This window comes from Siniperca chuatsi, linkage group LG4, assembly GCF_020085105.1.
Source record: "Siniperca chuatsi isolate FFG_IHB_CAS linkage group LG4, ASM2008510v1, whole genome shotgun sequence".
NCBI lineage: Eukaryota > Metazoa > Chordata > Actinopteri > Centrarchiformes > Sinipercidae > Siniperca > Siniperca chuatsi.
The window spans coordinates 19,802,547-19,827,047 of record NC_058045.1 but is presented as its reverse complement, the minus strand read 5'-3'; the positions used below and the strand labels follow the sequence as shown (position 1 = coordinate 19,827,047).

The following is a 24,501-nucleotide window of genomic DNA, read 5'->3' as shown; positions in this document are numbered from 1 at the left end:
TAGCTAAAATAATTTACATACTTGCATCTGACAGCATAAACGTTCACTATCAGTGGTTGCCTAACAGCAGTCTGTGAGTGAGGATGTTTATTTTTTCACTTTTACCTGGCTGTGCACAGTGTTCAGCTGGTTGTTGAAGGTCATGGTGAGGTTGGTGGAGGTGCTGGGGGCCACATGGGTGATAAAGGGCGTCTTGCTCTGGTTTACTGTGTCGTACATGTTGACACGACGCTTACAGATCTCCATGTTTTGGAAGCATGACTTCACGCTGCACGGACAGAGAGTGAGGGAGACAGAGAAGGAACGAGTACTGTGTGTTATGACAGTGGCAGATGTTATTTCACTGTTCAAAATGATAATTATATAAACAACAACAGGGCCTGTTCAGCTCATACTGTGTGCTGTGTGGGAAATCGAGGAGATGTGACATAGTAACAAAGGGGTGGTTGAGCGTTTCGATAGGAGTGATCCGCTTGTCTGCGTCAATGGTCAGCATCTTGGTTAACAAGTCGATGAACTCCCTTCTATCGGCCTTCTCTGCCAGCATGTCGCTCCCCTCCAGATCTGATGTCATGTTCACCTGGAGGCACGAAACAAATACACAAGCATCTTAGCAATTCAAATACTTCTTCGATGGCTGAGTATTCCTTGAGTTCCTCTCAAGTCTTTCTGCAGACGACAGAGAAAAATCTCTCCCACAGCTTATTCCCATACAGAGGCCTATTAATACTCACAAGGCCTCATCACTTAGGGTGTCAGTGTGTGTGTGTCACAGAGCCCAGTGATAACCTTGCACCTTAGTGACATTATAAACATTTGCACTGGTATTTATAGCACCACTTGAAATATCCTCTGGCGCCTTCACTGAGATTTTTATCTATTCCTGAGATGTGAAAACAAACAAAAAACATGAACCCAATAAATACTGACATTGGCTATTCGTTAAAAAAAAAACTTTAACAAAGGACACCATTTTGTGAGTGCCTCTGAGAAAGCTGACATGAGACAACTTAACCTAAATATGTTCTGAGGCAATTCTGGGAAGCTTCCTTGGAACATCATGTTGCTGTATTAAACATTGCGGCTTAGGTTGTGGATAAATACTGGGCAAAGCAGATTTCTGCAGATTTCTGCTCTAATGAAAAGCTACATACACTAGCAGGAATTGATTTGTTAGGCAGGGGACTAATTCTGGGGACTGGGTTTACTTTTAGGGTTGTCATGTGGGGTGAGGAATGAAGGGGGTGGAACAAGGTCATGATATAGCTAATCTGAGTTTAAGCGAACAAGCAGATTGTCAGGCAGTGCGAAGACAGAGACAAGGACAGTAGCAACAGACAGGCAGCCTTGTTTATTGTGACTGCCATGCAGAGGTAGCAGGCCTGTTTTTAATAAAGACGCAGCACTTATCTGTAGGCCTGCTCCAGGGGCTATCAGATGTGCTGCCAGTCAACACTGCAAATCTGATTCAATTCTCTTTCTCTATGCAGGCTATTCTAGGTCTGTAACCATTCCTCTCTGCTTGCCATCTCTGCTGGCTGTGATAAAGGAATAATCTGCAGAATGAGGTAAGAAATAATCACATCGTCCTCTGCTAGTGGAAGAGATGACTTTGGGAAATGTGCACAGTTTGGTTGCACATGTATAGCAGGTGGGAGTTGGCCGAGGTGTGCCACAATAATCAGACTGGATTAAAAGAAGCCTGAAGAGGAAAAATGATTTTCCTATCGTCCATTAAATTAAGATATGTGAATATACTAGATAGAAAATATATTTTCATGCTTCATTGTCTTACAATAACAGCAAAAGGCAACATTTGACATTTTCTTATCTTGAATGGAAATGGTCACTAAAAAACATAGAGACAAGTTTCATCTAACATGGTCAGCCCTGCGTGTTTTGCATGTCAATGGCTGTTTATGGAGCCACATCTGTGCCATGAGGAGCACTGACTTGCCACTCTGGAGTAAGAGCAGGGATGGCAGATGTCGAGGAGTGAGACAGATCGGGCTACGCCTCAGGAGTTGTGGAGCTAGGTGTGCAGGATGCAGGCCTGTCCTCTGCACAGCACTACAACATGAGCAGATTTGCCCATAAACTTTATTTCTCAGTTGGAAGAGTAGCAGGAGAAAGGCAAAGTGTATTTGTAAGTGCATGTAATAAAAGAAAGATAAGGTGAAGACACTGCTGGCCCTCCTGCCATGGCTTCACTCCTATCAACAGAGATATTGAAGGATTGCAGATCAAAGTGAATCCATTTTGAAGCAGGCCTTCTTTCCATCTACATCAGGCCTCAAGCGGGGTCTTGCATTTGCTGCAAGTTGGTCTCTGATTTAGTCAAATTAGATATACTTGTGACTAAAGCCTCCCCACATTTCCCACGACTTAAAGGAAGTTTATTATCTCTCCCTGACACCCAGCCCCTCTGTTTTTCAGGGCCTTAAGCTATATCATCCATTATACACGCGGAGACAGATGTCCACAATGCTGACTTGTTTATACGATCAGGATAGTGAAATGGGGCGAAATAGGCACTTTTCTCCCACATTAAGCTTGTGCAGCTCGGCTGTATCTCTGCTGTGTTTTTGTAGTAAGCTGAGTCTGGCTGCAACAGTGAGAGGAAGACGGGGCACAGAGCTTGAAGCGTAGGTGACAGAGATGACCCAGGGGATATCATACCAGTGCAGGTTGGTTTCATTAAACTCTGTGCTGCATGTGTGTGTGTTAACTGTAAATTCAACAAGCCGAGGCAGCGATACTATCTTGTCCCAGCCGACAGCATGTTACTCCAGACAGGCCTGACAGTGGCCCTGGGCGCAACTGGACAACCATAATTGTCTCCATCACTTAAATCACTACATGTGTTGTGTATCCACATGGACAGGTTCCAGAGGCTGCTGCTGGTTGTGTACCAAGATGGCCATATTCCAAAAGAAATAATTCACCTGCTTAACTCTTATCTCTTGGCTAGTCATTATCAGAGGCAGGATCGAGGTGCATGATGACAAGAGAGTGCTGTCACAGATTCGAAGGGCCCTGGGAAAAACATTGTAATTTTCCATCACCGCTGCCACATCTGCCAGCAGAACCAGTATTTGGCCAAGCAAGGGTGAACACAACAACACGCACTATCATCTCACTGTCAGGCACGTCCTATCAAAATGTCATGGCTACATGTGAACTTTCCCACCGTGGAGAGATGAATTCACTCTGAGTCATAAAGAAAAGTGACATTAGCTGTAGCCGTGTTCAGTAGCAGTGCTTTTCCATATATAAGTCTGCTATATAAGTCACTTCCTGGGGTTATGTAAGACAGATTAAACAAACAGATTCCCACAGGTGACATGCAGGGCTGCAGGGGGAGAGGGGCTAACCAGCTGAGTAATGCAGACCCAATATGGTGCGGATTCCACTGAGTGGGTCTGAAAAACTGAAACTGAAAAAATGGATTGTGTTCATGTGTGTGTATGTGTATGCTTAGACGTACTATAGATGTAGAAGTGTAGACATAGCCACAACACTCACACCAGCTTAAATAAGAAAGCAAACTGTACATATACAACACATTAACCAGCCTCACCACAGCTCAAATGTCTGTCTGTAACTTATTAGACAGCGGTAAAGCAAAATGAAGAGCAGAGGCAGAGTTGAGGAGGGGGGTTCAGACTGAACAGCTGCTTTCATTTCACTCTGTAAAATTCTATATAGCAGCAGAGCTACACCGCATCTGGAGATCAGGCCTTTGCAGAATAAATATTTTAAAGGGTTTCAAATATTTGATAGATAATTCTCGGGGTGTCATGGATGAAACTGGCCCGGGACCTGAGTAGACGCTTCAGTGGAGGCTGCAAATGCGAGACAGGCGGATGTGATTGAAGCAAAAGAAAGAGCAAAACCAAGTAATATATCTATTGTCTATATATCTAGAATCGTGGGAAGGGAAGAGTCATGCTTTGTGATACTGAAACAGCATACCTGTGCCATATCATCCAAGCAGTTGAAGATGTACTTGCGAGCCTCCTTGGACTTGATCCCCGTTTCACCCTCGTGGTCCTCTGGAGTCTGCGGGAGACAAGAAGCAGATGTTTCTCTCAAATCCCATCACACTTCCCCTCTGGAAACGCACTATTTACATTTGGCTCATTACAGCCTCTTGTTGTTGATGTGCAGCAGGACTCTTGCTTGCCCTCTGAGCAACCCTGGGGTAGCACACAAACACTCATCTAACCGCCAGGGAAGATGGGGCAGACTACATGTGGAGGCACACACTATATCACTAAGTCTATATAGAGAATGTAAACTGCACTTCACACACACACGCTGTTGTGCACATGAGCACACACTTATGAAACTATCTGAAAATGTATATTTCCGACAAGTATAAACACATGTGATCATTATTTTTCAAAGGATGCAATTTTACACATAACTAATCTGTGTTGACTATAGAAACTGACTGAACACATGATAGTTTTTAATTACAGTCAGCAAAGCAACGCAGCTGCTGTTACATGGAAACACATGGCCAGGTCAGATTAAAGCTGAGCAATCACTCTTCAGAGTGGAAAAAAGTGGTCAGGATGCCTTGACGTTTGATTTTCCACATACCAAAGACACCAGAAAATCATGAGGAGTTACAGCAGTGGTGTCAAGTGCAAGCTAACAATCTGTCTCTGTGTCTCCACAATGCTGCTGTCAACTCTTATCTTAAGGAACTCAGAAACCCCCTTGTCTAAACTGACAACAATGTGTTTTAAAAGGCCTCATAAGCCCACAGGAGAAATTCTTAAATTGGAGCAAAAACATGAAAAAGTTGTGCAACTTTTACCTGACAACTGCTAAAAGCCGACTTGAGAGAACTATGTACTCTATGTTATCACATGTCTTCATTTAAAGGCCAATCATCATCATCAGTTGTTGTCAGTGTGGTATGTTACTGAGATTCATAAGAAACAAATGCACTGGGCTCTTCAAAAAGGATTAATCCGAGGCACAGGCAGAAGCAGGCATGGTAAAAACATACCATAACCTGCAGAGATGGGTCAGTATTTGCAGTTCAATGTGGCACACAAAAGTTTAACTGAAGTTAATGAGGGTAAAAAAAGAAGGGGCCGGACCTCCTTATTGAGTGGCCTACATGTCAGTGACAGTCGGAGGGGGTTAGAGCAGACACCCTCTGAGCTGAATTCATCAGGCTGGGCTTCCATTTGTCAAATCCTTTCACACAGATCCATTTTGCTCTCATTACATTCTCACTTTGTTTACAGCCAGAAACAGGGCCATCAACGCCTCACGCAGTGTAGCCAGAGTTTCTGGAATATACAGATATTGCTGGCAAAAATATCCCCTGCTCCTAGAAGGATGTTCTTGATGCTACCAGCTTGGAGTTTGTGTGCATGCATCTGTATCACTCCAGCTGTACCTTAAGTCTCCAGAGAGGATAGGTGGAGTCGGGGTCTCTGTTGAAGAACCGGGTGGTCTTTGTCCCTGCACTCAACAGATACTCTGCAGGCAGACCCTGCGTCTGTGAGATGTACCGGATCTGCAAGACAGAAAATGAAAAATGTATTTTATACTTTTCATATCATATGCATGACTGAACCATGCGTTGCATTGCATTTAATTGGGGAACACTGCGGATCTTTCCTGCCGTTGCCAAAAAAAGGCTAAAACTTTAGGATGGATGTTCTTTTGGCAGTTTGAAAATCTAGGCTGACATTAACTACTCCAGACTAATCTGGCTGAAATATGCGTAGCACCCAAACATGACCTCAGCTCAAGAATCTAAGACTGATTTGAGACTTGTAAATGAGACACTTTGCTAAGTTTACGGGCTTGTGAAAAATCAGGCAAGCTTGTTCAGTGATGGAGCACAACTTGCTCAAGGTTTTCCCACTGAGCCTCGTCTGACTGATAGAGAGAGGGGAACGCGGCAATGTCTTGCTCTGGAGCACAGGGGCTGCGCTAATTGGACAAGTGGCTCTGTGGCATCTGTTCAGATAAACAGGGAGGCTGCGCAAGAATCATCAGGGGCTGTCAGGGGGATTGGAGAAGGATCCCACCCTCCCAAACACACTCACAAGCACACACTCATGGAGAGCGAACACACACACACACACACACACATAAACATAACTGCGCATGAACTCAGATTCATGGGTATGCTGGCACCCAATCACTCACAATCATGATTTGCACAGAGGTCAGGAGACAATTTGAAGGTCCAAGCAACCATTATATGTTACCTGATCGTACTCTGAGGCCCCAGGGTAGAGAGGCCATCCTAGGAAGAGCTCGGCTATCACACAACCCAGGGACCACATGTCTATGGCCTCGCAGAACGGCAGGCCCAGGATGATCTCAGGAGCCCTGTGGATAGAGAAAACACACAGTGTGGTTAGAAATCAGACATTTTCTCATATACTAAATCTATAAGACCATACTGAGCAGAGCTGATGCTATAACTGGATTCTGCTGTGACTGAAAAAGATAGAAAAATGAGACAACCCTAACTGTGACATGACTACATTGTCATTTTCAATATAAAGTCAAAGCTGCAAAAGCCTTGCGAGGAGCTTCTTTTCACGCTTCCTATGAGCTCATGGAGAGCAGCCCAGTGTAGTACGCACAGGTCAGAAGAGGAAATAATCTACGTTGCATATGTAGGCGTGAGCTGGAGACTGTCCACAAATTTTAGCAACATTCCCAAAGCCAATGCGATTTAATTAGACAACGTACACACAGAAGTACACATTTTTGCCCACAAACACAAAAACACACAGACACTTCCACAGGCCCACACCAGGACAGACAGTTCACTTAATCTTTGATGTTTGAAAGCTGCTATATTATCATAACATCAATCACTCAATGTAGCCTTGAAAAAAGCTTGAAAGTTGAAGTTTAGTGTGCTCAGTTTCCAAGGTGCTACCTTGCAGATAACTGATTGATAACCATGCAGGAGCACCAATCACTGAACCCATCTCTGGTAGTCAGACATGGTTTAGAGGTAGAGGGGTAATGTTTACCGAGTTTCACAGTCCATAGCCACAAAGCACTGTGGAAGCAATTATGCCATAAAAATAAGACCAACATAAATATTCTGTAGAGCATGCAATGAGCTTCATCCAGGCTTTTAGTAGGCTACATTTGAGTTAATAATGCCAGTGCTTCATTCCCAAACACTGGCTTTTGCCAGTCATATACACGCAGTGATAGTGACAAAGAAACCATTTCAGTGGTAGAAGTGATAAATATCTATGATTTGATAAAAAAGAAGAAATATTGTTCCAGTTATTTGAGCAGCACTGCAGTCCCAAACAATTCCCAACTTTCATTCAACATGTTTTATATCCTGTCAGAAAGACTAATACACTTCTTGTGAGCTCACGTCTCTGATGGGGCTTAAAATAACCAAGAACACAGTGACTCTGCTCTCTAACAATCCAAAGCACTTTCAAGAGGTTTTCTGGCTGTCATCACCACAGGGGAGACGTTTTTGGTCTAACATGTTCCTTATTGGTGAAATTTAGTGACTTAGCTCCAAAAAATTGGTCTCCGCTAACAGAAACAGGCAGAGCTCTTGTCCTATCCTATAACTTCAATGTAGACTGAAATACTGAAGCGATCTATTAATAACATATTAACTGCATGACACACAGATCACAAGAGTTTAGGGCTGATCTTGGAAAGTTTCTCATTCATAGCCGAGTTCACAATGCTGATTGCCGTGACCATGGTAACTAGGCTAACCCCTAAGCCTAGGCGGGCTCTGGCAGGGTTTCGGTCACAGAGAGAGAAACGAGGGGGCCTAGCCTCGGTCCCGCTGGAACTGTAAGTACCAGGGAAACAGACAATGTGGAAAACAGCATGGGGGGACACTATAGGACTTTATAGGCCTGTACGGGGGTGATGGGTGAAGTGGTCCGAGGGCAGCTGGGGGGTTTGGAGGAGAATGAATGAACATACCTCACATACTTAAAAGCTAATTTCCAACTGAAGCCCCCTGCCCTATATTCACTGCTCGCTGATTAAAACAGGCGATTCATTGCATACTCAGATATGTCTAATATAGAAAGGCAGAAGACACCGCGAGGATAGATGATGAGATACTGAGTAAGAAAAACAAAACCGTAACAAGAGGATGAGAGTTTAGGAGCAGAGACACAAATAAAGCAAATGAGGGGGAGCAGTGAAGAGCTCTTGTTACAGAAGGTGGTTAATGGGGTCTCGAGGGCAGCAGTGGAACAGACACCAAGACAACACTCTAGCAACAGTATCTTAGGGCACCATTACAGACCAATACAAAGACACCTTCACACACAATGAGCCGAGACGTCTATCAAGGGTCTGCCAAAGAGGCATAAAGGAGCCTGCTAGGATGCGATAGCAGACGGAACAGCGAGGTCTACTGAAGGTAGGAAAGAGAAGAGACAGACAGCAGGACCGGGGTCAGCATGATCCTCCTCTAACAGCCTGTGGACATAATGGAGATGGAACAACTGTACACATGTGCACAGGTACACTGCCACACAGAGAGGCAAGCATATTAGAAAAGTTAAAGTTGAAGCTATTAGGAGTGGTCTTCCAGTAAGGTTGTGTCTCCCTTTTACCTTCAGCAGGAGATGTGCTCAATCACACTTGAGGAATCCATGAGCAAATGTTCATTAACACACTTAAACATCCTATTATCCAGCATTGATTTAGCGTCTCGGCCAATTTAAAATCTTCAGAAACTAAAAATCAAATCACTTAAACACTTTCATGACAAACACAAAACAGTACACAGAAGTTTGCGAGGATTATGTTCTATTTATATATTCAAATATCACTGTTTGTACTTTCAACTCTGCTTATTACGCTGTCTGTGCAGAAACTGCAATACTTTTACAATATAATACAACCAATATACTGTAGCAGCCCATCTATATATGATTCACACATTTCTACACAAAAACACGAAACATATACCCCCTTATGTGCATGAGTATGAGTTATCCAAAAACCTCATTTGACTTTGAGAAACCAGAAATATATATGAGCCATTGCAAGCTGCAAAAAGGAGAGGCTGTTTTCACAACATGAGGCTGTAAGGGAATTCTCCCCATCAAAACGCATTGTGGAGATGAAAGCCGCAGGAAGCCCTTTCATCAGATGGTCCTTCAGATCACTGTGACTCCAGCGGACACATGCAGACCACAGGACCTTCAACTTTCCCCCTTTTTTTCCCCAAGACACTGAACAAAGTGACTTCCAACACCAGTCAACATCATGGTATGTAATTCATACTAGCTCACAAACAAGCAAAAACTGACAGAAGAGCTCAAGTAGGGCTGACCCAATGCTACATTTGATATCAGAGAAAGGTGGCTTTCATTACAGTCAACTTTAACAAAATATATTAGAGCATTATTAGTTCTAGGTCTTTAGCTTTAGTACAACGTTTCTATGCATGTGTGTATAGCTATGCAATGTTCCTGGGTTATGTTCCAGTGCTCTACTTAGCCTCTTCTCATGGCTTCTCTACCTCTCACAGAAAGCTCCTCCCGTTCAGAGAGAGACAAAGACAGAGAAAGAGTGAGAGAGCAAAGGAAGGACAAGAGAGATAGTAACATCGTTGTTCATGATATGAAACCACAAATGCAAATCTGCCCCTACCAATGCACCGCTGCCATTGCATGCAAAGCACCCCACAGCTGCTGCTGATGCAGGGCTTTCACTGGCAGTGATAAACAACAAACACATCTGCGCAGCTCACAAACCTTGCTCCTTTCCTGTCTCCCTTTCCTTCCTAAAGTAGTAGAATACAAGTGATTGACAATTCGTGCAGATAGGACCGTGTCAGTTTTTGATGCTAAATAGGATGCCATAGTCAATCTCTATCACAGGTAAAACAGTGCACAAGCAGCCAGGTGTTCAGTGGTCACATTTTTGGTTTTTGACTGTTTGGCTAACAGAATTCTGGGGTATTTCAAGACTTAACTGAAGCCCTTAAAAACAAAAAAGGGGGGTGGGTCAAAGACTGCACAAGACTCTACTCACCAGTCTACAGCCATGCTAGTTGCTCTGTCAGGCTGTACTTGGGCACAGTGGTTCTTTTAGGTAAAAATTAATGTCAGGATGCTAGCATGCTCATAATGACAAGGCTAACATGCTGATATTCAGCAGGTATAATCTTGAACTAATAGTAATGCACTATTGGAAATCCATCCAAACGTTGTTGAGACATTTCAATCTTAGCCACAAATGTGAACCTTGGTGGCGCTAGAGGAAAATCAGGGGATCACATTGCCATCCATAGAGCCACACCTCTAGCGTGGCTAAAAACTACATTCTTGTCACCTGGTAATCTCTTGAATTGAGGTGCTTGAATACACCATCTGAGCGTGCTACATTCAACTGACACTGCCAATTTATTACCCTTTAAGCTGCACCCCACCTCGCTCATCTCCAGTTGGCATGGCCACCACAGACAGTGCCTCTCAGAGGGTGGCGGTGAGCTTCTCGCTGCAGACCATAGATGTCACATACAGTACAGACGGTGTGCAAACCACCGGCTAGCCAGAGGCTTTCTCTAGATTTCAATGGGGACCCAACTGCATGAGAGGCCTCAGTGTTCTGGCTAGTGGCTCTGACAGCACTGGCCCTTGACAAATGAAAGAGGGAGGGTGGGGTGGAGAGACGGAGAGAGGGAGGGAGAGAGTCTGCATGCTGACATCCTCCCAGCTGGCCTGGTCATTGATGAGCCCCAGTCTCCTTGGGAGCCAGAGATGGCACGACTCATGAATAGGGTCTTTCTTCTGCCACCCCAGCCCACCCCTAGACCTCAGCCCCTTCACCCACCCCCTCTGCCAGCCCAGCCAACCCCTACACCTCACCCTGCCTCACCATCCACCCCCTCCTTATAACCCTTCTGCCAGCAAAACCCCCTTCAAACCCCTCAAACTAGGGCGCCGAGGCCAGGTTAGTGCTCCCTCCCCGCTTGCCTGTCCGCCCTCTGCTCTGTTGAACCGTGCCTGCGCTTGGCTGGCCTGCCAGCCCACACACACATAAACACACATGTAGACACACTCGCACAGACACACACACAACTGACATCACAGGCTGTGTGCATGTCAGGATGTATCCATCAGGCTGACCTTCCCTTAGCTTGGCTCCAGACGGGAGACTGATGGATCCCTGGAACCCTGCAGCATTTACACACATATAAATGCACAACACAAACACACACACACACACGGGTCAGCCACTCTCTGGTAATGGGTTTGATCTCTTTCCTTTCCGTTTCAAAGACTTCGTCATTGGCCCTTATGTAACTATGTTTTATTCAATAGGCAGGCAGGCAGTTATAAGTAAAGAGTAGCATGTGTACTGGAGGTAAATACGATCTTATACTAGGTTTGTAAGAGCACTGTTACAACAGAGTGCTGGTTGGGGAGAGAGATAGCTGTCCAGTGCTAACAGGAAAAAGCACTCCATGAGAAAAGAGCCTGCCATTAAGTTTTCTACTCTCTATCTCCTTCTCTTCTTTCCATTTCCTTCTCTTTGCCTCTTCCCCTCTCTCCATCCCACACCTTACCCTTGCCTAATGTAAAAGACTTGGGATGGTGCTGTGAATGACTCCCTTCCTCCCCCGGGATATTCATCTACATATTCATGCCCTCAAAGGTTCCTCCACAGCCTCTTTGAAGATGCACCATAGAGAAACATTCTCCTAGATATATTGCATGGTGGTCACTGACTGTGAAATCAATGTGCAGAGTTACATCCCCTACTGTGCACCTGTGGCTCGCAGGAACCCGCCCCAACCCAAGACACACATACACACACACACACACACACACACACACACACACACATACATATACACTATACCTCGGCAAACTGCTCCACCTGCTCTCATCACATCAAAAATTGCTGCACAGTGCACAAGCCAGGCATAGCAGTACTCATGTAAATGCACATTTATGTAGGCAGAGACTGTAGATGGCATTTCAATTTCGAGACTGGGTGTTCCAGGTGGTTCAGGGGTGGACACGGGGAGGAGGATATCTGGACAAGGCAAGCTTTTTCACAGAGTCCTTGAGAAATGTTGTCTCACTCCCTAAGCAGGGGCGACATTCCTGGTGTTCAAGGTCCTGAAATCAGGCCTCCCTCTCTCTTTTTCTTTCTCTCACTTTGAGAAAAAGGCAGGGTGAAAGCGCTGACGAGGCTGCCACTGTTTTACCTGTATTAGCAATTCCTGTGGGTCTAGCAATGCATTGCAACAAGGCAAATGAAAGCCTATGGAAGGAAAGAAGGAGAGAGGATGTTTCATACAAAGGGAGGGATTGACATCCAAAGAATTAGTCACTGAAACGCAAGGGGCTGTCATGACAATGAAAAAAGCAATAGGGAAACTTGCAGACACATATTAGCAACTCAACTTCAACTGAAGTTGCGATTACAGCAACTCAAATAGCAGGCTAATGTAAAATATGGGTGACAGCTGCGTGTATGGCCGTGCTGATTCAACACAACCTGAAGTGCAGTTCAGCTCAGCAGCCTCAGAGGGAGTGAAGTGTAACTGAGAGCTAACATAGATAGCATTTGTACATTCAAGGGTTGTCCCTGCTCCCTCTCCCAGTCTCACCATCTCACATTTAACTCCTCCCTCCTCTTTGAGGCATTTTATATAATGAAATATTCAGTGGGAAGAAAGCCACCCCAGTCACTGTGGCACATGGAGCCCTGTCGTCGCAGCGTGGCACGGTCAATATGAGCAAACAGGATATGCCATATTCTCTCACATGGCATCACCCTATGTCATTACACACAAGCTGCTTTTCAACTGACTGTGGTTATAGCAGCGGTAGATAACATATCAGATTTACTATCGTAGAAAAGGTTTCAGTCGTAGTCATCTGGACACTGTTTTAAGAATCAAGACATTTTGGCTCCATTCTCAATTGAGAATGACTTCCGGATGGGAGCCGAAACGTCTTGATTTTTTTTCTTTTCTACGATAGAACACTCCTGGACGAATGAGGGACTACGCCGTCTTATCAGATTTACTGTTAGGTAACATAGAACATCAAAAACATATTTTATTGGCCTGGCAATACATTTGCTGCCATGAAGACTTTCTCCCCCCTTGGAGAAGCAGTGTAGTAGCAAAAGCTTCCATTAGCAACGTTAACAACTACAAAAACCAAACAAAGAGCGCAGCTACAGCGCAGCTCAGTTGTTCGTTTGGATGTCTATACAGCACTTCATCGTTCCCTAATTGCCTCTTTCCTGTGGTTATTATTATTCTGCAGCATGCGGCTCATCCTATAAGTAATACATCTCATTTCCACCTGCAACCAGCGGGCTGTCCCTGGCTCCCTGCAGTACCCTCTATGCCCCCAACCTCCCATCGCCTGGTGCAGGGGTCAAAGGGACAGACCTCTTTCACTGGGTGGAGGTGGAGAAAGAAGGAGAAATGACAGAAAGTAGATGAGGCAGGGAAAGACGGAGAGGGTGGAGTGGGCACAACAATGGAAGATGGATACCCTCTCGATCAACACCCACCCACCTACACACAAGCGCGCACACACATATTCTCTCCCTTCTGCCTCTCTTGTCAAAGGAAGAAGTGCCAGGAAGGATTGGTAAATGATGGGTGATCTGTCATACAGTGATGCTCTCTGCGCAGACAGCCTGGAGAGAAGATGTAGGGGACGCAGAGAGGGAGCCTCAAGTCTCTCCAGCCCTATTAGGGTAGTGAACTGACAGTCAGACAATATTAGGCTGGTCTACCAGCCACTGGCCAGACACTGACCAAACCCTCAGGCATGTGCAGCTCTGCTCTGTCAGACTTGAGTCTCCATGAAAATCTGACTTTAGTGGAATCTCTAAATAATAACTTGAAAATGGGTAATTGATATCACATTCTGGCAATAAAAAGTATATCTCACAATAGAGAGTTTCTTGGAAAGTATTAAATCGGCGCTGCTGACCCTTCAAAATGATGCCATCCCATCCTCATACTCTGTTAGTCACTACTCTCCACTGTCAACAAGCCCAGAGGAAATATGTGGGTCACACAGAGAGCTCGCTAGCAGTGGGTGAAGCCAAACTAAAGGCAGAAATGCAGACAGATGATAACACATTTTAACATGCAGTCACTCAGTCAACCAGCTTAACCAGCTGGCATGCCTGTCACCATGGCTGAGATATTCACCAAAACAGACAGGAAAGCAGCATAACAGGCAGCGAGACGCACTCTGACGCAGGCGGTCAGTCAGGCAGATGAGATTGTGTCAGCTCGTGGCAGAGGGATGCTTAAACCAAAGCCTTGATCACTTCAGCAAATTAGAGTGTGCAAGGGATTCAGAGAGCTAGACTTAAACCTTTGTCGGCTCCAATCCGTCCAGCACAGTACAAGCCACAACAGGCCAACCCAGGGTCCAGGCCAAAACTGCAAAATAGACTGTATATCATATCATTATATTCTGTCACAGCCTTTCAGTCGGAAAGCTCAGCATGTCAGTTATGTAAACTGCTGGCCAAACCAATCATAATCTCATCTGCTTGCTTGACTGACTGTCTGTCTGTCTGCCTCTCTTGCGGTTTGTCTGTATTTTCTGCTGTCTGGTTGATGAACATTATTGTTGTTTTATTGTCTAGTTTCTTGCAGCAGTTGCTTTAGTCCAATATAGTCCAGAGCAAGAAATTGCAAGGCTCTGCATCGATACGTCCCATTCTGTTGATTTAGGACGACTAAGACAGAGATCAAGTGATAGGGGGAGAGAAAGAGGGGGCACAATCAATGTGGTTGGCTAGCGGAGCTGTACATACTGGATATGTGGTAAAACAACAGACACCGAAAATCCATTTGAAATGCGGCGCCTGAGAACATATAGCTAGGAGCCACGGGGGCACCGTCCTGCCGTTGTAATGATATATGTCTCCCTGCCATTCAATACACACACACATACACACAAAACACATGCACATACACCGTTGCAATCATGACCGTTGCCCTGGTTGACTAGTTCCTTATTTCTGGGGCAAGTGAAAGAGCACATGGGGGAGACATTTGCAAGGCAGACTGAAAAATCCCCCTCCACCTTACCCCCAACCCGGCATGTGCTGACATACAGTACATGCGTTACATTTCTCTACCTCCACCCATCCCCCCTTACCCCTCCTTCTCTCTATCACTATCCCTTGTTTGACTACCGTCTTCCTTCCTCCCACCCAGTCGGGCAGTAATACCATCTCCTGCCTAATCAAATTCTGCTGTGTGTGACATGAATTCTTGGTGCCCAAGGCTGTGCTGCCTCACGACCAGCTACAGGGCCGCAGAGAGCTGTAACTAAACCTCACACAGGTCCTATGGAGCAGCTCCCCATCTCTCTCTAAAATTTAACACAGGGAGAGGCCTCCTGGATATGATTCCCCAGGCTTGCTCCTTCTTTCTATCTGACTGTTTCTCTGCTTGCCTCAGACTGTCTATGTACAGTGCTACTCTCTTCATTGCGGTGCATGTGTGTGTTTCTGTGAGTCCCTGGAGTGCAGCAGGCTCACTGTTAATTAGAGAGTGGATAGGACAGACTGACAGAGGCTGATAATGATTGTCACCCAGATGTGGTCAGATCTTAATCCAACACAATGACTGACCCCCTTGTCCCTCTGTCACAATTAACATCACACATCCATGACAGCTATCACTTAAGCATACAAGACACACACACACACACACACACACACACACGTATCCTCCAGAGTGTCCTTCAGGAAAGGTGAAGCCTCTACCGATCAAGAGTCTTCCCTTCTCAGACTTGTGTCCCTCTATCTGCCCCAGCATGCCGCCTGCCTGCTGAGCCTTCAGACACTCTTAGCGCCATTTGTCACGCTGCATTCTTCCCTGACAAGAATTAGAAATGTCATCACGTAGAGAAACAACAGCAGGATTATTAAGGCTTTAGGGAGGAATTTGGACAAATAGGCCATTTCCTCATAGCCTCATCAGAAGCCAGTTTTCTTTCTAAGACAAATGAAGGGAGACGGATGGTGTTGTATCTGGTGTGTGTTTGTAAATAAGAGCTACAGTTTCTCATATGAGGATCGGTCCTGGAAGAGACAAAGCCATGTCATGAAGGGGACAGGTGTTTGCGTTTGTGCTTTCTTTCTCAAAGTTTAAACCACATTAATACACATGGCTTGGGCTAAGAAACTGCTGCTGGTAATAAATGTTTTCACACACCTTCATGGATATGTGCATGCATGGATTTATAAAACAAGAGTCACACGATGTTTCTCAGTGTCATTCAATATAAGACACATTCCTCTCCCTTTAAGAAACAGCAAATACCATTCTTTCCCCCACCTAAACTAACAGTAAATCTCTATCTAAGCCACATATGAATAAGAAACAGGCAATATGTAATTTAGCCTTTAATCACTGCTACTTGTGTTTATGTTGTCACTGCATGGTAAAATGCAGTGCGAACTCTTCTCTTAGAGCCGGCAATAATAATAGGAGATATCTTCAAAAACAATCAGTCACAATGACAGGTAATTAATTTGGCCAAGCAACAGTGCCCTGCAGTCATTTGTAAGTATAGTCACAGTTAATCAGCTCTCAGTGACAATACTCCTGTATTGTTTTTCCTTCCCTCTGCCATATAGAGAGTGATAATTTTCTCCCATCCCCTATACCAGGCCTATTCAGTTGGCGGCCCATGAGCCACATCCGGCCCAGAAGCAACCTCTGAGTGGCCCAGCAAACATAAATCTGACATATGACAAAATAAGTAAACAAATCATCGTTTTCTCATGTGAGTTCCGACCACGCTTAGTAGCTTTTCAAAACATCTGGCTATTGACAGTCACAAGTACGGAAGTGCTCTACTGAAGATATGGCTCTGTCAACCCTGACTGAAACGTAAATTTGACAATGAAACCCATCAGTTTAACCCTGCCTGGACTGCTAAGTATTTGTTTATTTTACCTCCATCTCCAAACACCTGCTATTTTTTATAACATTCATTTGCATTTGTTTAAAATTTGTCATTACCTAAAAACAAAACAAAAAAATACCTGAAGATTCAATTATTATGGACAAAATTACATTGTTATTTCTGCTGTTGTGGCCTCACTCAAGGAGAAAACTGACAGCTTTGATTCCATCTAAATAGTAATTTAAACAAAACTCAGATTGCACTATCTGTTCTGGCTATCACATTGTTATGTCTGCCATGTACGCACAGAGGGGGAAGCTTAGATACGTTTATATGCCTGATTAAGGTAGGGACTGACATAAATGAATTATCTTAATTAGTCTTTGCCTTGTAAGTATCACTGTGGTGATTGAGGGGGGAATCAATGTAAGAAAGAGCATGTTGTGGATTTGTGATTGTAAAGACAAGTGACAGTGAAGGTTAATATCCCAGAAGATTTACATATTACTCTGATTAAGGGGTTAACACTAGAAATCAAGGGGCTTTGCTGGTTCTAGGGCAAGCTGACTAAGAATTAAGGATTAACTTATTCATAATTTTCATTCATTTGTTAGGGAAAGTGAAATATGCCCATCACAATTTCCCAGAGCCCAAGGTGACATCTTCAAATTGCTTCTGTTGTCAGATGAAATTTGGTTTGAAATATACAGTCAAGTAATAAGACTACTTGATTATTTCTTAATCTAACTTCCATGAAACACACCCAGCCGAACACATGAATGGAAACACTACACGTGAGACATAATGAATGGAGAGCACCTTGTGTTTTTCTGGAGGCTAGGCAAGTCAAATTACACTTGTGTAAATGTGATAGTCTTTGGTTTCTATTCCCCCCTCAAGTTAAAAACCTATAAACAAAGATACAGGCAGGGGAAAGGTCAATGTTTACAAGCCAAATGATAAAGTATAAAAATAACTGATAGCACCACCTGAGATTGGAGACTTCTGCTCTTGGTAGTCTAATGACAGACAAGACTGTTCAGCTCTTTCATGGATGCAGAGATTTTTTCCATGACAAGACATACCAGGGAACGACTGACAAATATGCTTTCATCATGGTTTGCATGTGATAAAAACATTCCACACAGATATGCATGTCCTGTGACTGCTCTATAACTGATGGTTGCCTTCCTTAACCAGGTGTTTTCCTGTCTTAATGTACCTTGCCCAGAGGGAAGACCGTCCCCTCTCACTGAACACATACACACTCACTCACACACACACTCACACAACAAAGGCATTCTGGCTCTGAACATTTCTTTTTGTTGTGGAGTCGAAGGCAACAGACAGTTTTACAGTACAAGCAGATACTGTGGCGCAGCAGCACTGGAGGAGCCTTATGCAGTCCGTGCAAATTTTAAACCAGTGCTAAATATGACACATTTACGATTTCTCAGGCAAGAAATCATATCGCACTGAAGGCTGTGTACAGAGGAATTCTCTCTTTCTTGTCTATTTGTCTCCCTCTTTCCTACTTTTATTCCCCTCTCTTGACTTTTCTTCTTCTGCTATCTGTGTGAGCGCTATGAGGGTGCTGCTGGAGGGAGTCCAAAAGGACACAGTGTGAAATGAACACAGCTCTGACCTCCCAGACACCCCTGACACAGCCAATCAGATCACTTCTCCACGACACATAGGGCACTATAATTGGTTGGAGGGTGACCAGTGGGGATTCGAGTGGCGGGAAAAGGGGAGGGAGTGAGGAGGAGAGGGGGGGAGCAAGGGAGTGGTGCTACGGCTCCTCTATGCACTTTAAGCGACCCTTTGCCCAGGACAGGACAGGAAATCTCCAGAACAAAAGCTAGCTGTCATCTCCGCCTGACAGACTCGCTCTGAACAAAGCTGCTCTCAGCTGACTGGCAAACAGGCCGATCCTTGAGGGAGGTATCTTCTTGTAATCTGGTTCTGTCTCACATTCCAGACATCTCTGGTGAGCGAGGCGAAAGAGCGTGCCCTGAACCCTCAAACAGGAAATGAGTCCGATTGTCGTTCCTTTCCCTGGGATGCGGCCTCAGCTGTGGCCAGTAGAGGGTTGCAAACAATATTGCATGTATAAATACAAACGTGCCCATGAGCTTATATACACTCAATGGCAAAAACACATAAATGTGTCCACAAATGACCTCTCTGTTTCCTCTCTTCATCTTCTTTTAACACGTAGGTATGGATGTGCACACACCCTTCTCCCAGACATCACTGCTCACAGCTGCATGCCCCAGGCCTTTGCTATCTCCAGCCCAAACCCAGACTCACATCAGCCACATTCCACAGCCTCCCCAAGCCCCAGGGGCAGCTTCACAGCTGGGCACCGAGCTGGGCTGTTCCCTCCCTCCCTGGCTCGCCTTTCACCATCACCATTCCCTCCCGCCTGCTCACCATCTTACACACCCTAAAACAGAACATATCCTTCTTTCACCCCTGCATCGGTGTTTCCAATTGTTCTGGTGGGGAAACTGTCCTGCTCTTGCTCCCATCGGCTCATTCAGAGTTTACATGATGAGGTTACACAGAAGTGGCTGAGGCCACAACAACAGTGGATCAAGATGACAAAGAGCTGCCAGAATGTTAACGAGTTCTTTCAAATTCTGCTGTTATTGAATATCGTTTTATTCTCTTGTAGCAGCGGTTTCTTTTAAGGTGTGTCATGTTGACAGGGGTAAAAAGACATGTCAGCAAACCTATCTTGTTGCCAGCAAACAGCAACAGCAGTTGATATATGAAACCGACCTCATAATGCAATAAATAAAGGTATGAGACAAGTTGCGAAGCCCCACAGAAACAGGAGGGGATCATCGAAACTTCCGATCGGGGATACGACACTTCTCTCAGTTCCTCCCCTTTTTGTACCAGCTCAGCAGTGACATTAAGAAGGTGGATGCTATCATTAAACTATCAATAAAAGGTGAGAATGAGTTGACTGATAGTTGAGTCAGGTCTGATTAAATATGAGCATCAGAATATACTCCAAAAGTTACAACAGCAACTCTAAGATCCAGGAGAAAAAGCACATTTCCCACAGCTTTAACCACTAAGGAATGTGCAGAGCTGCATTTTGGAGAAGAAAACTTGTGAAGAAGCCTCACCGACTTGTGCTCTTCCTGTCCATGAGGTTCTCACTGGCTCCAAAAATGCAAACAAATGATATACAGTAGGCCAATTGGACCAAAAAGCTGAATCCACACACCTGACAAGCAAAGCAAAATACCCCCAACTGAATACATTTACATGTCTCTGAATGTGAGTGTGCATGTGCATGCACATGTGAGTGTATTAGTGTTCATGAATGTGTGTGTATGTTAATAGGCTCTGTTTCATCATTTCAGTAAATGCCATGCGGTATATCAGTCTAACTGCATACGTCTCGGGCCATTTCCATATCTGTAATAGAGAAAGCCCATCTCCTCCACTCCGCTCAGAGAACCCAAATAACACACACGTGTCTGCACAAATGTGCACACACACACACACACACACACACACACACACACACACACACACACACACACACACACACACACACACACACACACAAACCGCATCTCTGATGAGCTGACACAGAAAACTAGATTTATTGAGGGAAGGGAGAGAAGGAGAGATGCAGAATGTGTGTGGGGGTGTAATTTCAGCAACGGACACAGGTTGTTGTAGACAAAAACATACACAATCACACACACACAAAAAACACAACGCCCCCCCCAATCGCAGCCGGAAAGTGCATCACTCTCCTCTAAGAGACCTGTTTATTTCAGACCTGTGACACAAAAGCCACAGTGGCATGCAGGCTTATCTCTCCACATCCCTTGAAACGCAGCACAGCCCCCAAAGAGCTCCCCGGCGCTCCACATGCCACTTTCAATTAGTTCCACAAAGAGAGTTTTCCTCTACCAAAAGGAAGATGGGAGCTCATTACTGAATTCCTCTCTACTCTCGGCTTTGAAATATAGATCAGGAGGCTACGTCTGACTGCTGGGGCCTTGGATGTACCACTCGCTGACCATGCCACACCAGTCCAGAGCAGATGAGCACAGAGTGCCGTCTCATGGATTAGCCACTCCTCAGGTTTAACAGCCCCTACAGCTTACCCTCTATCTCACCATTAGCCCTCTGCCTACCCCTCCTTCTCTCATTTGCGTTCTCTCTGCTCCCTCTTCCTATCTCTCTCTCCACTAAACAGGCTCCCTGAAGCCACAGCTCTCAGCACTAAAACCCACAAATGGGAAAATACCAGTTCTAATAATCTGATGAGAGCGTAAAAGAGAAGCAGTGGAGGAAATGTGGATATCATATCGCACAGTGGTACTATTATAGTAAGTGTAGACACAGAGGCAGGGGCAGATAAGGCAATGCAAATTCATTCAGGTATTCTAATGAAACTAAAGCTTAGCAAAGCTGCAAAGCTGGGCTTCTATGGAAATCAGCTGTTGTATAGGAGTTCATTAAGGTTAGGTTTGACACATTAAAATCCAGAGATTCAAAAGTACTCACTGATAACAAATATGACATGACAGCTAATAAAGTAATGCATGCCAGTTGTGAATTATTTGGAACGGTGACACACAGTAACAATGCTGTCATAAAACATGGCAGTTGCATTTGCCCTGAGATTAAACGGTCAGTGGGAATCTATTTCTGATCTGGCCAGAGCATAAAACACAATAGCCACCATGAGGCAGCAATGCTAGTTAATGGTTTCCCCTCAGGACCAAAAACAGCAACCAAACCAACATCTAGCTTCTTACTTTATTACTGATAATCTCATTAACTACACATAGGCCACCATCCTGCTGCACCGCATTCAAAACACTACATGCATGTGTGTGTGTGCAGTATGCACGTAGCCGGTGTGACATCTTCATCTACAGACAGTGTGTTTATACCTTCAATTAACAACTTCCATTAGCGACATCCTCGTTGGAATGCCATCAGCTAGGTTACGGCAGGCAGTTAATTAGAGGATATTGGCTGAAACTAGAGGATGGCCATTAGGGATCGCACAGGGAAGAGACACGTGACCTGCTGACACTTTCGTTTTGGAAAAAAAATGAAATCATTTTGTTGTGCCCTCCAGTTAGTCAATCAGCAGCAATGTACAGAGGTATCAGACACAGGAGAAGTTTCAGTTGCTAGGCCACTGATGGAGATTCAGTGTAGTAAGTGGGATAGAGGGAGAGGAGGAAGTGAAAGAGGTAGGAAGGGAGGAGTGGGTGGCTGTAATGGCAGACAGAGATGAGGGGTATAGGGTCTTGATATTCTCTCTGATTTGCTCTCTATGCAAATCACAACAATCACAGGAAATGCCTGGGCCTTGGCTCCAGCTAATTGCCACGGCAATAACAAAGGAGGGCTTCCTTTGAGAGAGGCAACGAGAGAGGGGCAAATTAAACATTAGTTTAGAGTTTTCTTGGAGACAGAGGGATGTTATAATTACCCAGAAACCAACACATCAGCACTTTGCACGCCACGTGTCCCACTCTCACAGCCTGGCGGAGGAAAACAAATGTATCTCATAATCTGGGAGGAGTACCAGGAGGGAGATTGGGGGGGGGCATGAAGGGCATGGAGAGAGATGAGAACAGAAAGCAAGCGATGAGGGAGGACAGAGATGGAGAGAGACGCGGGGGGGAAAATGAGGGGAAAGGAGGTGGAGAATTATAGCCCGTCTCTCCAAACCACTCCATGCTGGTAGTGAGGTATCAAAATGTACACCCACTATTAGCACATTATCATCAGGCATAGTGCATGGAAACACAAACTGAGCACATTTCCCACATGTTAGCCTAAATGTCATGCCAGCAATTAAATGAGAGCAAAGAACAAATGTGCCATGCAAATGTGTGCGGGTTTGACCGTCTAGCTGGTCACCTAAGGGTTAAGTCTGCAAGCACTTGCAACACTATTAATGTGGGTCGGTGCAGCGGAGCATGTTGCAGGCGAAACAAACAAGGCTGGATCTAGCCGAGATATGCAACATGGAAACTTCAGGAGACGTCCTTGGATCTCCTTCCCTCCAGGGAAAGAGTCCCTGCCCTAGTCAGGAGGGCCGACATTGGGCCTTGAGCGATGTGATGTGTCCTGGATGGCTGGTTCTTTGTTTGATCTATGTCTGAGGGCAGCGGCAAAGCCTGACACATTCACCCAGTCTGTCTAACCTAAATGTTCATTCTCTCCCCGCAGCCAGACCCTGCCCTCTATCTGTCGGTAGGTCTATTTGTCTATTTCTTACCAATCTGCTAGATTACCAGTCTGTCTGTCTGTCTGTCTTCCTGCTGGTCTATCTAGTTTTAGCGTCTGTCTATATGTCTGTCTGACTGTTTGTAGGTCAGGTCTGCTTGCTTGCCAGTAAGTCTGCCTTCCCTCACACTGTATGGATGCATGAACTCATACGAGCCACTGACCATGCCCTGGAAATCTAATCATCCAGCACAGTTGGATGTTTGTTTGTGCTTGTACACACAGATGTGCATACAGGAGTGCAAACAGCCAGCCATGTACACAAACAAAATGAGTCCCACCCAAATAAGAGTATTTTATTTTTTTTGTAAAGCAGGGCCTGGCCGTTATGTGCTCTTGTTAGTATTTGTACTCAAAAACCACAGGTTGTGTGTTGTATTAGTCACACAAGCCTAACCCCATCCTCACTGTGTACACCCATTTGCACACACACACCCACACCCACAAAGACATACGCACACATATGCACAAACCCCTCTACATCAGCAAGCCAAACTCATAAAACACTCACTCTCTAATTGGCCCGTAGTAATTTTGTTAGCTCCTATAATAAAAGAAACTTTTTTTCTACCCCAATTACTTCTCCATGTTTATGTAATGGGGCTTGTTATTTTCTGACTTTTAATATCCCCCCTCATATAACTGTAAGCTATGTGAATAACAGCCACAGGTCCTCAAGGATTTGTTACTTTTAGGGAAATCAGGGCTGCAGTGATACAATGTTTGCAAGCAATCCAGAGCAGTGACATCAGTTAATTACATAAATTGGAGCAGGATCAGGCCAGCCATGAGAGGGATTATGACACAAGGGCAGACTGAATGGCTAGAGGGACACAGCCCAGTGTTTCTGACACCAGCATTCAGGGGGAGAAGGAATTACATCACTGTGTTGGGGTTATGTAAAACCATAGACCTGCTGTAAGACTCAAACCCCCTCTGAGAAAAACATTTAGTAGGAAATAACTCACTAAGAGATTGCCTATTTAGCTTAACCAGAATATTTCTCTTTCTATTCCGGACAACTATGGGCATCAAGAAGAACAATCAAGAATCAATCAATCTAAATTTATGCATGTGAATGAAGAAAACTGCAAACAAATCCACCAGTACCTCCAAGAAGAAAATATCACCCAGGCTAAAGATATGCTCTATGTGGTAAAAAAAAAAAAGAGAGAGACCTGCTAGCCAGCCGGCACTAGAGGGGGTGTGAGATCTCCACCTCCTCATCAGTAGGCCTAAAGTCTATCCCATAGATGCTCAGAAACCCAGAGGGGAGATCAAA

At 44.8% G+C, this 24,501-nt stretch overlaps 1 protein-coding gene across 5 annotated transcripts in view; it reads right to left on the bottom strand.

The window, feature by feature from the left end:
* hipk2 (homeodomain interacting protein kinase 2) overlaps positions 1-24,501 on the bottom strand; it is a 72,077-nt gene that overhangs the window by 16,086 nt on the left and 31,490 nt on the right. For all 5 annotated transcript variants that reach the window (XM_044194283.1, XM_044194285.1, XM_044194284.1 and 2 more), the window contains 5 exons: positions 6,246-6,369; positions 5,423-5,542; positions 3,976-4,062; positions 396-580; positions 106-268 (listed from right to left, as the gene is read on the bottom strand). In XM_044194283.1, coding sequence (XP_044050218.1) covers positions 106-268; positions 396-580; positions 3,976-4,062; positions 5,423-5,542; positions 6,246-6,369 — 679 coding nt within the window. The remainder of the gene's footprint in view (positions 1-105; positions 269-395; positions 581-3,975; positions 4,063-5,422; positions 5,543-6,245; positions 6,370-24,501) is intronic.